We start from the raw sequence: 14,491 nt of genomic DNA on the forward strand, positions 1-14,491 counted from the left end.
GAAGTATCAGAATTGTTTCATGACATTTAATTTAGTGATATAAGTGTGTTTATGGATACAGTGTATGTCTTTATTTGCATAGTGGAGTCTTTTGAACTTTTTCAACTTTCCGAAATGAAAATGTGTAAAATTGGCTGCTGTAAAATTTGAAATTTTGATTCTCAGTTTTTCAGACTCAGAATAAGGTATGGCCAATCAGGAAGGTGTAAATAGAAAAAGTCAAGCATATCATGAAGTAGTTTTTGAGAGCTGCTCCTCAGTCATAATTGTATATCTATCAGAAGTCCAAGCTCTATGCCTGATGAACACTCACAAACAATCCGTACCACTCCTTGTCAATAAAAGCACAGCCTCTAAATCCCAATACAGAATCCAGACAAATTCACACCCTTCGAGGGTTTGTGTCTATCAGCCGCTCCTTGTTGTCTGGCTGTTGTTTAGGTGCCAAGTCATGTCCGACTCTTCGCGGACCCATGAACTGCAGGACGCCAGGCTTCCCTGTCCTCCCAGCCACTCCTAAGCGATTATAAGCTTTCACCCTTCCTGGGATTATTTTAAAGGTCTCCACTTTGGGCATTAGGCCTGGCATTTAGTATCTGTGTATCACTTTTAAAAAAATGTTTTATTCTGAGAACCGTATAGATTCACTGGAAACAGTAAAGAGAGTGCAGAGGGGCCCAATGTGCCCTTCATCCAGTTTCCCCCAATGATTATGTTTTAAAAGCCACAGTCCAGCATCAAAACCAGGAAAGTTACATTGTGTGGAACTTTAAATGGTACCTTTTATCACCGATAACTTTGATATGTGAGTCACATGCTTCACTTAATAGTATTTCCATATGTGCAAGATATGTCTATAGAACCTTCGTCTGCTTAGCAAGGGGTTGGTTCCATTTGTTCCCCATTTGCTTACATGCATATTTTTTTTAAAGGTGATTAATCTAAACCATATTTTAAAGAAAAACTGGTTACTTTAGAGCTGAGATCTTAATAGCAGATGTTCTGTCTGAATTTCTTGAATAATTGCCTCCCTTTGTGGCTAGTAGAGCCCTGTATGTCACTTGAATTGTGAGCAGTGGGTCACTCATTGAGAACACCACCCACTCCAGGGTCTTGGTTCACCTGATGGTCAAGCCATTCATCAACCTTCTTCTGTGTCCGAGAGAACATGATCGGTTGAAGAAACATGTCATTGGATTTATAGCCACTGTGGCTTCTAACTAAGAATCTGTGGATGATGCAGCTAGTGAATGACCCAGCCCTGACTTTAGTGAATGACCCAGCCCTGACTTCAGTTCTCGGGGCGTCTCCCCCTTTTTCAGCTTGTCTCAGAGACTACAAAGTCCTTTAATGTCATCCTAAGGCAGAATGTCTCCAGAATCCTCTTCCAATTGCTTGCATCAAAAAACTCCAAAGATGCAACAAAAAATACCCAACCCAATGCATACAGAGCATTCTGACTTCAAACCTAAATGATGTGGGACTATCCATGCTACCATGGCTGCCATTTCGTACAAATGATTGTCAGTTGACTGTGTTCTAATTTTAAAACCATTTATGTACACAGCATTCACATTTCAAAGTACTCTGTACTAAGGTGGTGCTAATGTTTTTTTTTCCCCTGACCTTTTAGCATGGACTAGTTTTGATTGAGATTAGATTTTCTAGGATTATGTGTCTCCCTGTATATATGTAAAGAATCTCCATGACAAAGCAGTGGCAGATTTTATTTTCTTGGGCTCCAAAATCACTGCGAATAGTGACTGTAGTCATGAAAATAAAAGACACGCTCCTTGGAAGAAAAACCATGACAAACCTGGACAGTGTATTAAAAAGCAGAGATATCACTTTGCCGACAAAGGTCTGTAAAGTAGCAGCTATGGTTTTTCCGGAGGGCTTCCCTCATAGCTCAGTCCATAAAGAATCTGCCTGCAATGCAGGAGACTCGGGTTCAATTCCTGGGTCAGGAAGATCCCCTGGAGAAGGAAATGGCAATTCTCTACATTATTCCTGCCTGGAGAATCCCATGGACAGAGAGGCCTAGCAGGCTACAGTCCACAGGGTCACAAGAGTCAGACACGATTTAGGGACAAAACCGCTACTGTCCTGGTTTTTCTGGTAGTCGTATATGGATGTGAGTTGGCCATAAAGGCGGCTGAGCACCCAAGAATTGATGTTTTTGGACTGTGGTGATGGAGAAGACTCTTGAGAGTCCCTTAGACAGCAAGATTAAACCAGTCAATCCTAAAGGAAATCAACCCTGAATATTCATTGGAAGGACTGATGCTGAAGCTGAAGCTCCACTACTTTGACCACCTAATTCGAAGAGCCAACTCATTGGAAAAGACCTTGATGCTGGGAAAGAGTGAAGGCAGGGGGAGAAGGGGGCAGCAGAGGGTGAGATGGTTGATTGGTGATGAATCTGAACAAATTCTGGAAGGTATTGAAGTACAGGGAAGCCTGGCATGCTGCAGTCCATGGAGTTACAAAGAGTTGGATCGACTTAATGACTGAACAGACACGGCTTAGAAGCAAAGCTGTTTGCTAGACTTTGTGCAAACTGACAAGTTTTCTGTGTGAATCTGTTTTCTAATTGGTACTCTCCTCCTAAAAGCACCAGCTCCTCTACCAGGCAGCCATCACATGTCTGGCCCAGAAGACTTCAGTCCTGCTCTCCAGTTACCAATAAACACATGCCCAGGTGAAGTCAGTGTGGCTGAACTTACTATTAAGAAATTACTATTTAATATTGTCGATGTGAGTGAGTCACCGATCTTGACACTTGGCAGTGGAGTGCTCAGCACCAAGTCTGTGGAGGAGCTGGGATTTATCCTGAGACCCGGAGTTTCCATTCTCTCACACAAAAGGACTTTCCCTGCCGAGGCTCATTAAAAACAAGCCTGAGAGCTGGGACTTGACAGTCAACGACAGCCCTCGGTGAAACCTTTTGACTGCTTAGCGATGGAAGCTAAACACAGGCATCCAGCTGGCTTCTGGGTTTTATCTAAGCCCTTGGCTCAGGCACCGGGGTACCAGCTCCCTCAGCCAGCTGTACTGTGCTCGGTAGTGCCCTCTGCTGCCTCTTTGTGGAGAAAACCCAGCTGTGGTTTCAGCCTGTGATCCCTGCCTCCCCATCATGGGGTCTCCTCCAGCTGCTCTGTGAGAACAGCCAGTGCTTTCTTTTCGTGAAATCTCTAGTTCTCCACCCTTTCCCCCAAAGTGATGAGCTTAGCCATCTACTCATCCCCGAGGGCAAATATCACACACCGGAGTGATGAGTTCATTCATTTTCCTACCAGACTGCAATGTGGAGGGTTACTGGGGAAACCAGTTGGGGCTGAGAAATCCTCGGTTCTTATTTGCAAGCACCTGACGAGCCTGAAGTTATTGGGTCCAGCTGATCCACCCAAGTGAATGGAATTTCAAATATATGCATAAGTCCAGTAAAGAGAAATATACTGAAAAGAGGTGAGAATAGAGGTGATGTTTATTTGACTCATGCTTTGTTCTCTTGGATTCTTGGAATCTAGACTTTGGGAGAATTTACCCTATTCTTCCCTGGTGGCTTCCCTGGACTTCCCTGGTGGCTCAGAAGGTAAAGAATCTGCTTGCAACACAGGAGACCTGGATTCGATCCCTAGGTTGGGAAGATCTCCTGGAGAAGGGAATGGCAGTCTACTCCAGTATTCTTGCCTGGAGAATTCCATGGAGAATTCTTGCCCAGGTTCCATTCCAGAGGAACCTGGAGGGCTGCGGTGAGATCACAAAGAGTTGGACACAACTGAGCAACTAATCTTTGTGATCATGAGATCACAAAGAGTTGGACACAACTGAGCAACTAATACACACCTTATTCTTCCAGCCTCTCGCATCCCATTTTGTGGTTAGGATAATTCTTATTAAGTTGAGGTTACTAATCTGTCTTCTCCAAACAGTCACATGGTTGATTCACTTAGAAGTTGGGCTTCCTCCCTCCTGACTCCATTCGTCTTTGCATGACTTCTTCCAGGAGGAAGACCTTGTGCTGGTCGAATGGTATACTCATGTGGATTCCTCCGTGTGACCATCCTAATACACTAATGAGGTAGCTCGTGCTTGAATGAGGACGATAGACTCTGACCTCTGATGAGTGACTTATTCACAAACCATCAGCCCCATAGACTCAGCACCTTTGGATGGGACTTTATACAGCACCGGGCTTCCCTGGTGGCTCAGCTGGTAAAAAATCCACCTACAATGTGGGATACCTGGGTTCAATTTCTGGATTGGGAAGATTCCCTGGAGAAGGGAACAGCTACCCACTCTAGTATTCTTGTCTGGAGAACCCCATGGACAGAGGAGCCTGACGGGCTACAGTCCATGGGGTCGCAAAGAGCCGGACACGACTGAGCAATTAACACTTTCACTCTTTTGTATGGTACCACCCAATGCACAGCATAACTGATATGTGGTCACTCACTTTTTGTTGGTTCACGTATAGTGATGGCTTCCATACCTCCGAAGGTAGCCCATCTATTTTTTTTTTTAATTTATTTTTTTCCACTAGAGTATAATTGCTTTACAATATTGTGTTAGTTTCTGCTGTACAACAATGTGGATCAGCTGCTGCTGCTACTGCTAAGTCACTTCAGTCGTGTCTGACTCTGTGCGACCCCATAGATGGCAGCCCACCAGGCTCCCCCGTCCCTGGGATTCTCCAGGCAAGAACACTGGAGTGGGTTGCCATTTCCTTCTCCAGTGCATGAAAGTGAAAAGTGGAATTGAAGTCGCTCAGTCGTGTCCGACTCGTAGCGACCCCATGGACTGCAGCCCACCGTCCATGGGATTTTCCAGGCAAGAGTACTGGAGTGGGGTGCCATTGCCTTCTCTGGGATCAGCTATATGTAGACATATATCCCCTCCCTCTTGAGCTTCTCCCTTCCACCCCCCGCTCCCATCCCACCCCTGTAGGTCATCACAGAGTGCTGAGCTGAGCTCCCTGTGCTGTGTGGCAGCTTCCCTCTGGGTCTCTTCATACATGGTAGGGTCTATAAGTCAGTGCTGCTCTGTCAATTTGTCCCACCCTCTCCTTCCCCTCCTGGGTCCATAAGTCCGTTCTCTAAGTCCGTGTCTCCATTCTTTCCCCACAAATAGGTTCATCTGTATCATTTTTCTAGATTCTATATCTATGCGTTAATATATGGCATTTGTTGTTTTCTGACTTGCTTCGCTCTGTTTGATGGACTCTAGGTCCAGCCACATCACTACAAATGACCCAATTTTATTCCTTTTCATGGCCGAGTAATATTCCATCGTACATATGTACCACATCTTCTTTATCTGTTCATCTGCTCACCCAGTTTTAAAGACAAGATACTAAAAACAGTACTCCCAAGGGGAAGAATCCAAGCCCAGCTCTGATCTCATATGCCTTGTTGACGGAGTTACTGAAGCAGCCAGGGAGTTCCAAGTGGGAGGGGTTTTGGGGGTGATGGACTTAGGGAGGGTCCTGCTTGGAGCCCTGTGACCCCACAGCCTCTGTCTCCTGCAGCAAGGAGATGTGTGACCAGCAGAACGCCTTCACCATGTGTCCCCTTTGCGACACGTCCTGTGACTACTGGAACCTCAGCTCGGCCTGTGGGACAGCGCGGGCCAGCCACCTGTTTGACAACCCTGCCACCGTCTTCTTCTCCATCTTCATGGCTCTGTGGGGTAAGTCATCACCATGAGGCTGGCTTCTGTGCAGGGCACCTTCAGACGGGTGCAGGGACCAAAGCCAATATTCTTTAATCCTTATATCTTTAGTAAAACTTTTATTTACTTATTTGGTTGCTCCGGGTCTTCTCTCGCTGTGGTGGGTGGGGGCTACTCTCCTGGTGTGGAGCACAAGCTCTCGGGCTCATGGGCTTGCACCTGCTGGGCTCTGGAGCACAGGCTTAGTGGCTGTGCACGGACCTAGTTGCTCTGTGGCATGTGGGATCTTCTCATACCCGGGATTGAACCCGTGTCCCCTGCATTGGCAGGCAGATTTTTTTTATTACTGAGCCACTACAGAAGCCCCTAGTACTTATATTTTAAGAAGCATTTTAGGGACAATAGATTTCTCTCCTTTACTCATACATGGGACTAGAACTAAGAATATCCTCCGAGGCTTTATTTTACACACACACATGCATATATATATATATATGTATATAAGAGATGGAGTAATCTTACATTAATCTCATATAGGATTTGTTTGGAAATTGAACACATGCATGCTTTGAAATGGAAAATCCTGTGGACAGCAGAGCCTGGTAGGCTGCAGTCCATGGGGTCGCTAAGAGTCGAACACGACTGAACGACTTCCCTTTCACTTTTCACTTTTACACATTGGAGAAGGAAATGGCAACCCACTCCAGTACTCTTGCCTGGAGAATCCCAGGGATGGGGGACCCTGGTGGGCTTCCATCTATGGGGTCGCACAGAGTCAGACACGACTGAAGCGACTTAGCAGCGATACACTCATAGGCACCTCCAGGTACATCTCCTAAGATGTGCAAGTCCCAGATGTCATTTGGTGTCACACTTGGAGTCAGGGGGTGACTGCCACGATCACAGGGTTAGCTGGGGGCAAAGGCGGGCCTAGACTCGTCTCCTATCTCTGTGTTCAGTTGCAATTTCCAGGACACCGCAAGTGTAGAGTGCAGAGATTTCACTTAATGCCAGAGAGATGTTTTCCATCTTCCCACCAAAGGGATTTGTGAAGGAAGGAACAAATAGTTCCTTCGATTTCCTCCTCCTCCCTTCCCCGCCCCCCTCGCCCCCGCCCCGACCCCCGCCCAGAGTCTTGGGGTAATAAACTTTCTCTGGGACACAGCCATCTGGTCATAAACACAGACACACACATGCACCCTTCTGGTCTTAAAAACTGGAATATCCACCCCTGTGGTCACTGAGCATTTCCAAGAAGACATACCCACGGGTATCACAGAAGGGAGCAGGGGCCCCTGTGTCAGCCCGTTGGGAGCAGCCATCTGCCGTCGTCTAATCCTCACAGAGTGGGCCCTCATCTTTCGGGTCACAGACCAGCAGCTGAAGCGGTTAGGTTTACTGCTGACTCCAGGGGGCTTGGAGGACCTGCTAGGATGGGGTGGTGAGTTGCACATCCTGGGACTGTGTGCAGGAGAGGGAGGTCTCTTCTAGAACTGCTGTTAGACCCAGACCCGGCGACCTCCGCCTGTCTACATGGGTGGAGATGGAACCAGGCTGGAAAGATTCCCATGTGACCCGGGAAGTCCTAGTATCCAGAGCCTCCAGAGGTATCCAGGGGAGCCTCTGTTCTCCCAGGAAGAAAAGCCACTGCCCAGGACCAAGTGGCAGTGTCAGCCTGCAGAACAGTGGCAGGGAGTCAGAGGACACGGTATCCATGGCCATGTAGCTCTGGAATTGTTCACAGGAAGGGTCGGGGGGGACAGAGGGAAGTTGTAGCTTGTGGCCTGAACAGTCTCAGGCGGCTCTGTGCCTCTTGTCCATAAACAGCATCTTGGTTTTTTTCTTTTTTTGGGGGGGTTCCTTTTTTTTTCAATTTTCTTTATTTTTTAATTGATGGAAAATTGCTATACAATTTTGTGTTGGTTTCTGCTGTACACAATGCAAATCAGTCATAATTTTATATATGTGTATCCCTTCCCTCCCGAGACTCCTTCCACCCCCAGCCCGATCCCAGCCCTCTGGGTCATCAGGGAGCCCCGAGCTGAGCCCCCTGCCGCACAGCAGCTCCCCTCCGCTGTCTGGTTCACACACGGTACTGTGTATGTGTCAGTGCACTCTCCCAGGCTGTCCCACCCTCACCTCCCCGACTGTGTCCACACGTCCGTGCTCTACTAGGTTCAGATCAGATCAGATCAGTCGCTCAGTCGTGTCCGACTCTTTGCGACCCCATGAATCACAGCATGCCAGGCCTCCCTGTCCATCACCAACTCCCGGAGTTCACTCAGACTCACGTCCATCGGGTCGGTGATGCCATCCAGCCATCTTATCCTCTGTCGTCCCCTTCTCCTCCTGCCCCCAATCCCTCCCAGCATCAGAGTCTTTTCCAATGAGTCAACTCTTCACATGAGGTGGCCAAAGGACTGGAGTTTCAGCTTTAGCATCATTCCTTCCAAAGAAATCCCAGGGCTGATCTCCTTCAGAATGGACTGGTTGGATCTCCTTGCAGTCCAAGGGACTCTCAAGAGTCTTCTCCAACACCACAGTTCAAAAGCATCAATTCTTTGGCGCTCAGCCTTCTTCACAGTCCAACTCTCACATCCATACATGACCACTGGAAAAACCATAGCCTTGACTAGACGAACCTTTGTTGGCAAAGTAATGTCTCTGCTTTTGAATATGCTATCTAGGTTGGTCATAACTTTCCTTCCAAGGAGTAAGCGTCTTTTAATTTCATGGCTGCAGTCACCATCTGCAGTGATTTTGGAGCCCAGAAAAATAAAGTCTGACACTGTTTCCACTATTTCCCCATCTATTTCCCATGAAGTGATGGGACCAGATGCCATGATCTTCGTTTTCTGAATGTTGAGCTTTAAGCCAACTTTTTCACTCTCCACTTTCACTTTCATCAAGAGGCTTTTGAGTTCCTCTTCACTTTCTGCCATAAGGGTCGTGTCATCTGCATATCTGAGGTTATTGATATTTCTCCTGGCAATCTTGATTCCAGCTTGTGTTTCTTCCAGTCCAGCGTTTCTCATGATGTACTCTGCATATAAGTTAAATAAACAGGGTGACAATATACAGCCTTGACGTACTCCTTTTCCTATTTGGAACCAGTCTGTTGTTCCATATCCAGTTCTAACTGTTGCTTCCTGACCTGCATACAGATTTCTCAAGAGGCAGATCAGGTGGTCTGGTATTCCCATCTCTTGAAGAATTTTCCACAGTTTATTGTGATCCACACAGTCAAAGGCTTTGGCATAGTCAATAAAGCAGAAATATATGCCTTTCTGGAACTCTCTTGCTTTTTCCATGATCCAGCGGATGTTGGCAATTTGATCTCTGGTTCCTCTGCCTTTTCTAAAACCAGCTTGAACATCAGGAAGTTCACGGTTCACATATTGCTGAAGCCTGGCTTGGAGAATTTTGAGCATTACTTTACTAGCATGTGAGATGAGTGCAATTGTGCGGTAGTTTGAGCATTCTTCGGCATTGCCTTTGTTTGGGATTGGAATGAAAACTGACCTTTTCCAGTCCTGTGGCCACTGCTGAGTTTTCCAAATTTGCTGGCATATTGAGTGCAGCACTTTCACAGCATCATCTTTTAGGATTTGGAATAGCTCACCTCCACTAGCTTTGTGGTTCATCTGTACCATTTTTCTAGATTCCATGTGTATGTGTTAATATATGATACTTGTTTTTTCTTTCTGACTTACTTTACTCTGCATAGAAGGCTCTAGGTTTATCCACCCCACGACAGCTGACTCAAATGTGTTCCTTTTTATGCTGAGTAATATTCCATTGCATAAATGTATCACAACTTCTTTATCTATTTATCTCTCCATGAATATCTGGGTTCCTTCCATGTCCTGGCTTTTGTATACAGTGCTGCAATGAACATTGGGGCACATGTGTCTTTCAGAATTGTGGTTTTCTCAGAGTACGTGCCCAGTAGTGGGATTGCTGGGTCATATGGTAGATTTACTCTTATGTGCCATGCTGTGCTTAGTCACTCAGTCGTGTCTGACTCTTTGCAACCCTGTGGACTGTAGCCTGCCAGGCTTCTCTGTCCATGGGGATTTTCCAAGCAAGAATATTGGAGTGGGTAGCCTATCCCTTCTCCAGGGGAACTTCCTGAACCAGGAATTGAACTGCGGTCTCCTGCATTGCAGGCAGATTCTTTACCAGCTGAGCTACCAGGAAAGTCCCAGATTTATTCCTAGTATTAATAAAAAATACTAGGAATTTTTATTCCTATGATGCAAAGAGCTAACTCATTAGAAAAGACCCTGATCCTGGGAAAGACTGAAGGCAGGAAGAGAAGGGGATGACAGAGGATGAGATGGATGAATGGCATCACTGACTCAATGGACTTGAGTTTGAGCAAGCTCTGGGAGATGGTGAAGGCCAGGGAAGCCTGCTGTGCTGCAGTCCATGGAGTGGCAGAGTTGGACATGGCTGAGTTACTGAATAACAAATTAATAAAAAGCGGCCTCTTGGAATCACCTCAAATATGCTGGAACTGACTGGAGCCTGAAATGCCCTTTCACCTTTGGCTATGCTGCAGCCCTAATTCCCATGAGTCTGTCTTACAGGTATGACCGCGACTGAGTAGCTAAAGCTTTATCACTCTGGTCTGCTCCCCCTTAAGGCCTTTCCTGGGATGTGTGATTCCCTGTCACAGGGAGACTTGGTTTTCAGCTGTACCTTCCCACTTCCTGTTTTCTTTTTTTTCCCTTTCAGGTGGATGTTTTTATTTGTAAACAAATAAAACCACCAAGAAACAAAAAAAGAGAACTTCTCTGTAAAGAAAATGAGATTGTGGGCAGAGCTGGAAAAAAAAAAAAAAGATTCAGGGGTCCAAGCTGTGCTTTGTGACTATTAGAGATGGAGAATCTCTGGCCTTGCAGATCTGGGCTTCCTGCATCCTCTCAGAAGTGGAGGCTGGGAACTTTCTTGGTGGTCCAGGGGTTAAGAATCTGCCTTGCAGTACAGGAGATGCTGGTTCGATTCCTGGTTGGGGAACTAAGATTCCATAGCCTCGGGGCAGCTAAGCCTGCATACTGCAGCTAGAGAACCTGTATGTTGCAATGAAGACCCAACACAGCCGAAATAAAGAAAAATAAAATAATAATAATAAAAAAAAAGGAAGCAGAGGCAAGGAGGACATTGTCTGAATCACCCACCTCTCAATGACCTCCTCACCAACCCACCCAGGCCGCTCTGTCACCAAACTCTCAAACAAGGCAGTCTCTGAATTCCTTACTATGCCAATTACTTCATTTTGCTGCAAATAAGGAGAATGTTTTTGAACCAGATCTTAGGACACAAGCTTTCTGCGTGGTCCTAAAATGGGGGCAGGGCTGTCCCTTCCAACTTAATCCCCAACAGCTGTCCCCTTTCTCTCGTTGGTGGATGAACAGATACCTCCATCCCTCCTGAGTTCTGCGACGATGCCCCCGTGCCCCGCCCCCCCGCCCCCACCCCCTCCCCCCGCCCCGGGTCTCCTCTCTCTTCCCCTCGCGTGGTAGCAGCAGTGCAGGGAAAACAAATGGAGTGGGGTTGTGTCAGCGCTTCTGGGCTTAGGGTTTGGTTTTGTTATTTTAACAGCTTTGCTGTGTTTTATGTGATTGTGTATTTGGTTACAGCAGCCAAGAGCCTGAGGGCATGACTGCCTACAAATTACAATTAAAAATAATAGTTATGCCTCTCATTACATGATTATTATGATCAGTGGTGCTGTGCTGGGTGGGCCTGGGCCAGGGCCCAAGGCTGCCGGGAAGGAGGCTGGGAGAAGTGGTTATCTGCAGAGAGAGAGGGTGGGGCAGGAGTCGGGGGTCACTGAGCTGGGGTTGGGGGTGGGGTGTACGGATGGCAGAAGCGGGGGGCACTGAACTGGAGTCGGGAGGTCGAGTGTGCAAAGGGCAGGAGTCAGCCAGACCCACGGCCGGTGGAGGCATCAGGCCCAGTCCCTCTGGGGTTCTGCCTTCAAACTCCAGGGAACTTTGGAAAGACAGTGAAGCCATATTGAAAGTAGGGAAGGAAGAGGTGAAGGGAGGCGGTTAAGGACAGCAACTTCAGGGTCAGGCAGTCCTAAACGTGGGTCTCAGTCCCGCTCTGTACCCATCACCGTGAGCCTTGCCTGGTATCACTGAAGTCAGTCCTCTCAGCCGAGGTGCTGAGTAACCTGGACGGAGGCTGGTCCTCAACCTTGGAGCACCCGGTTCTCATCTCTTAAGTGGGTGAAATCATGCCTACCTGTCGTGTTCTCACAGGTGTGAACTGGATGTGTGTGCAGGGCAGCTGGTGTGGTACCTGGCACGCGATATCCGCTGGGAGCTGCTCTCCATTGTCACGAGGGTCCTTCGTATCCCCCTGCGTCCTCCTCAGTGACTTTTTAAATTTTTGTATTGGGGTATAGACGATTAACAATGTTGTGGTAGTTTCAGGTGAACAGTGGAGAGACTCAGCCGTACGTATACATGGATCCATTCTCCCCCGAGCTCCCCTCCCCTCCAGGCTGCCATACGACCTTAAAAGAGCTCCCTGTGTCGTGCAGCGGGTCTTTGTTGGTTACCGATTTAAAATACAGCAGCGTGTATATGTCCACCCCAAACTCCCTAAATATTCTTTTCCCTCATTCTTGCCCCCGGCAACCATGTTCGTTCTCTAAGTCTCAGGGACTCTATTACCCCATCGTCTGCTCCCGTTCTGACTTCTCTCTTTCATGGAGACCACAGTTGGTGTGCAGAGCCCTCCTCGGGCACTGGGAGCAGCACAGGGAAAGGAGAGGCATTCCCCCAGTTTGGAGAGCATCCCCAAGCCATGGCTGGGGTCCAGAGGTCGGGGTGCACACACACAAAAGGAAAAGGTCTCAGATCCCAGGAACCAAAGATACAGATTTTTTTCACCCTACACTGTGAGGCATGTGGGATCTTAATTCCCTGACCAGGGAACCTGTGACCCCTGCACTGGAAGTGCAGTCTTAACCCCTGGACCACCAGCGATGTACAGACCCATGCACCGCAGTGTAGCACCAAGTGAAACATGCAGCTTCAAGGAACCACATGCTTGATCAGGCTCTCAGTGTTCGCTGGGCTCAGCCCTGTGCAGTGCCCCAGGTGAGCAGAGACACGTAGCAGTTGAAGAAGAGTTTGCAGTCCTATTTGTATGCTGCAGACCTGAGTTGCAATCGATGGTCTGGCATGGCAGGCAAGGCAGGGCACCTAGGCTGTTACTGGGGGTGATGTAGTGGGGTAGGGGTGTCCTCAGGGACTGTCACATCCCTTCCATTTCCAGCACACCAGACCTAAGGGCTGTAGGAGTGCAGAGGAGTGGGCGCCTGGGAGTCTTACCTTATGGTGCTTGAGCTGGTCAGGAAACGGTGAAGGCAGCACTGGAGTGTGGCATGGGACAGGGACAGTTTGTACAAGCTGGGGATGAAGAGGGCAATGAGGTGATGCCTGAGAGTGCAGATGAGAGGTGTGTGCTGACAGACGGTGGGAATGGATGGGGACAGACGGGATGGACCAGATTCACTCATTCTCTGTATCCAGAGGGAAGAATCTTGACAATAGGGACCTGCTGCAAGTTTGAGGCATTGTTGGCCTCCTTCTCCCTGCCCCTCAGCACTGCCTGAATGCCATTACTCTTCAAGGCTCAGCTTAGATACTCCGGCAGCGGGCACCCCCTCTTCTGTATGCCCACAGCCCTTTATCTGTGCTGTGTGTAAGTCCCTGATCACTTTATGCTTTGTACAGTCGTTATTTAAAATCTCTCCTGATAGACTAAATCACTTGAGAGCAAAATCCACATCATTTTCACCTAAGCTCCTCACGATGTCTTGAGCAGTGTTTCGTATGTCGCAGGTACCTGAGGTCAGGTTTTTCAAGTTAGGAAATCCATTCAAGCTTGCTCAAATGACAAGGGACTATAAGAAAGTAAGAAGCAAGCTTGTGGATGCAGGAGATGAAGTACAGCCAGGCGCCTAGGGAACTGGAGCAGGAGGAACTATAAGGAACCTTTCTCCTTTCTTCACACGCTACGTGGTTTGTCCCATTTCTTTTTGTGTCTCTTAGTTTCAGTTTTCAAAAGAGAGTCTGATTGGCCCCATCAGCAGGATCAGGTGTCCAATCCTGATCTAAAGAAGCCATGGCTTCAGGGCTGAGGGAATTGGTTCTTTCTGGAGCATGTTGGGCTGCCCTTCAAGGGCTGTGGTGGTTGGAGTGGGCAAACTGACCGGTGTGTCTGGATGATAGGCATTCAACAGATATTTGCTTGGAGAATGAATGAATGTCACTTCTGGGAGCTGCATCTCCCAGCTGCCTGCGGGATGGAGTGGAAGTCTGAGACCCTGGACTCAGGTAGAATTATTAGGAGATGTGACGTAATCTCAGGATGAGATGATTCAGGCTCAGGAAAGGGAAGTTGTGCGGGGGACAGAAAGATGGAGAAAAAAGTGAGAGGAAGGTGCAGGAAGAGAGAGCATGTAGGGAAGATGAGGTTTGTCTAAAAAGGCTACAAGCCATCATTCCAATTTCTTACTTTTTTTTAATGCTTGTATTCTTCCTTTATTTCTTAAAAAATTTTTTATTATTTTTAATTTTTAATATAAATTTATTTATTTTAATTGGAGGATAATTGCTTTACAATATTGTATTGGTTTTGCCATACATCAACATGAATCTGCCACAGGTGTACATGTGTTCCCCATCCTGAACCCCCTTCCACCTCCCTCCCTGTACCACCCCTCTGGGTCATCCCAGTGCACCAGCTCCAAGCATCCTGTATCATGCATCGAACCTGGACTGGTGATTCATTT

General features: G+C 47.5%; 1 protein-coding gene across 1 annotated transcript in view; it reads left to right on the plus strand.

The window, feature by feature from the left end:
* ANO2 (anoctamin 2) overlaps positions 1-14,491 on the plus strand; it is a 341,658-nt gene that overhangs the window by 164,197 nt on the left and 162,970 nt on the right. Inside the window, exon 12 of the mRNA XM_024992694.2 lies at positions 5,531-5,691. Coding sequence (XP_024848462.1) covers positions 5,531-5,691 — 161 coding nt within the window. The remainder of the gene's footprint in view (positions 1-5,530; positions 5,692-14,491) is intronic.

Source organism: Bos taurus, chromosome 5, assembly GCF_002263795.3.
Source record: "Bos taurus isolate L1 Dominette 01449 registration number 42190680 breed Hereford chromosome 5, ARS-UCD2.0, whole genome shotgun sequence".
NCBI lineage: Eukaryota > Metazoa > Chordata > Mammalia > Artiodactyla > Bovidae > Bos > Bos taurus.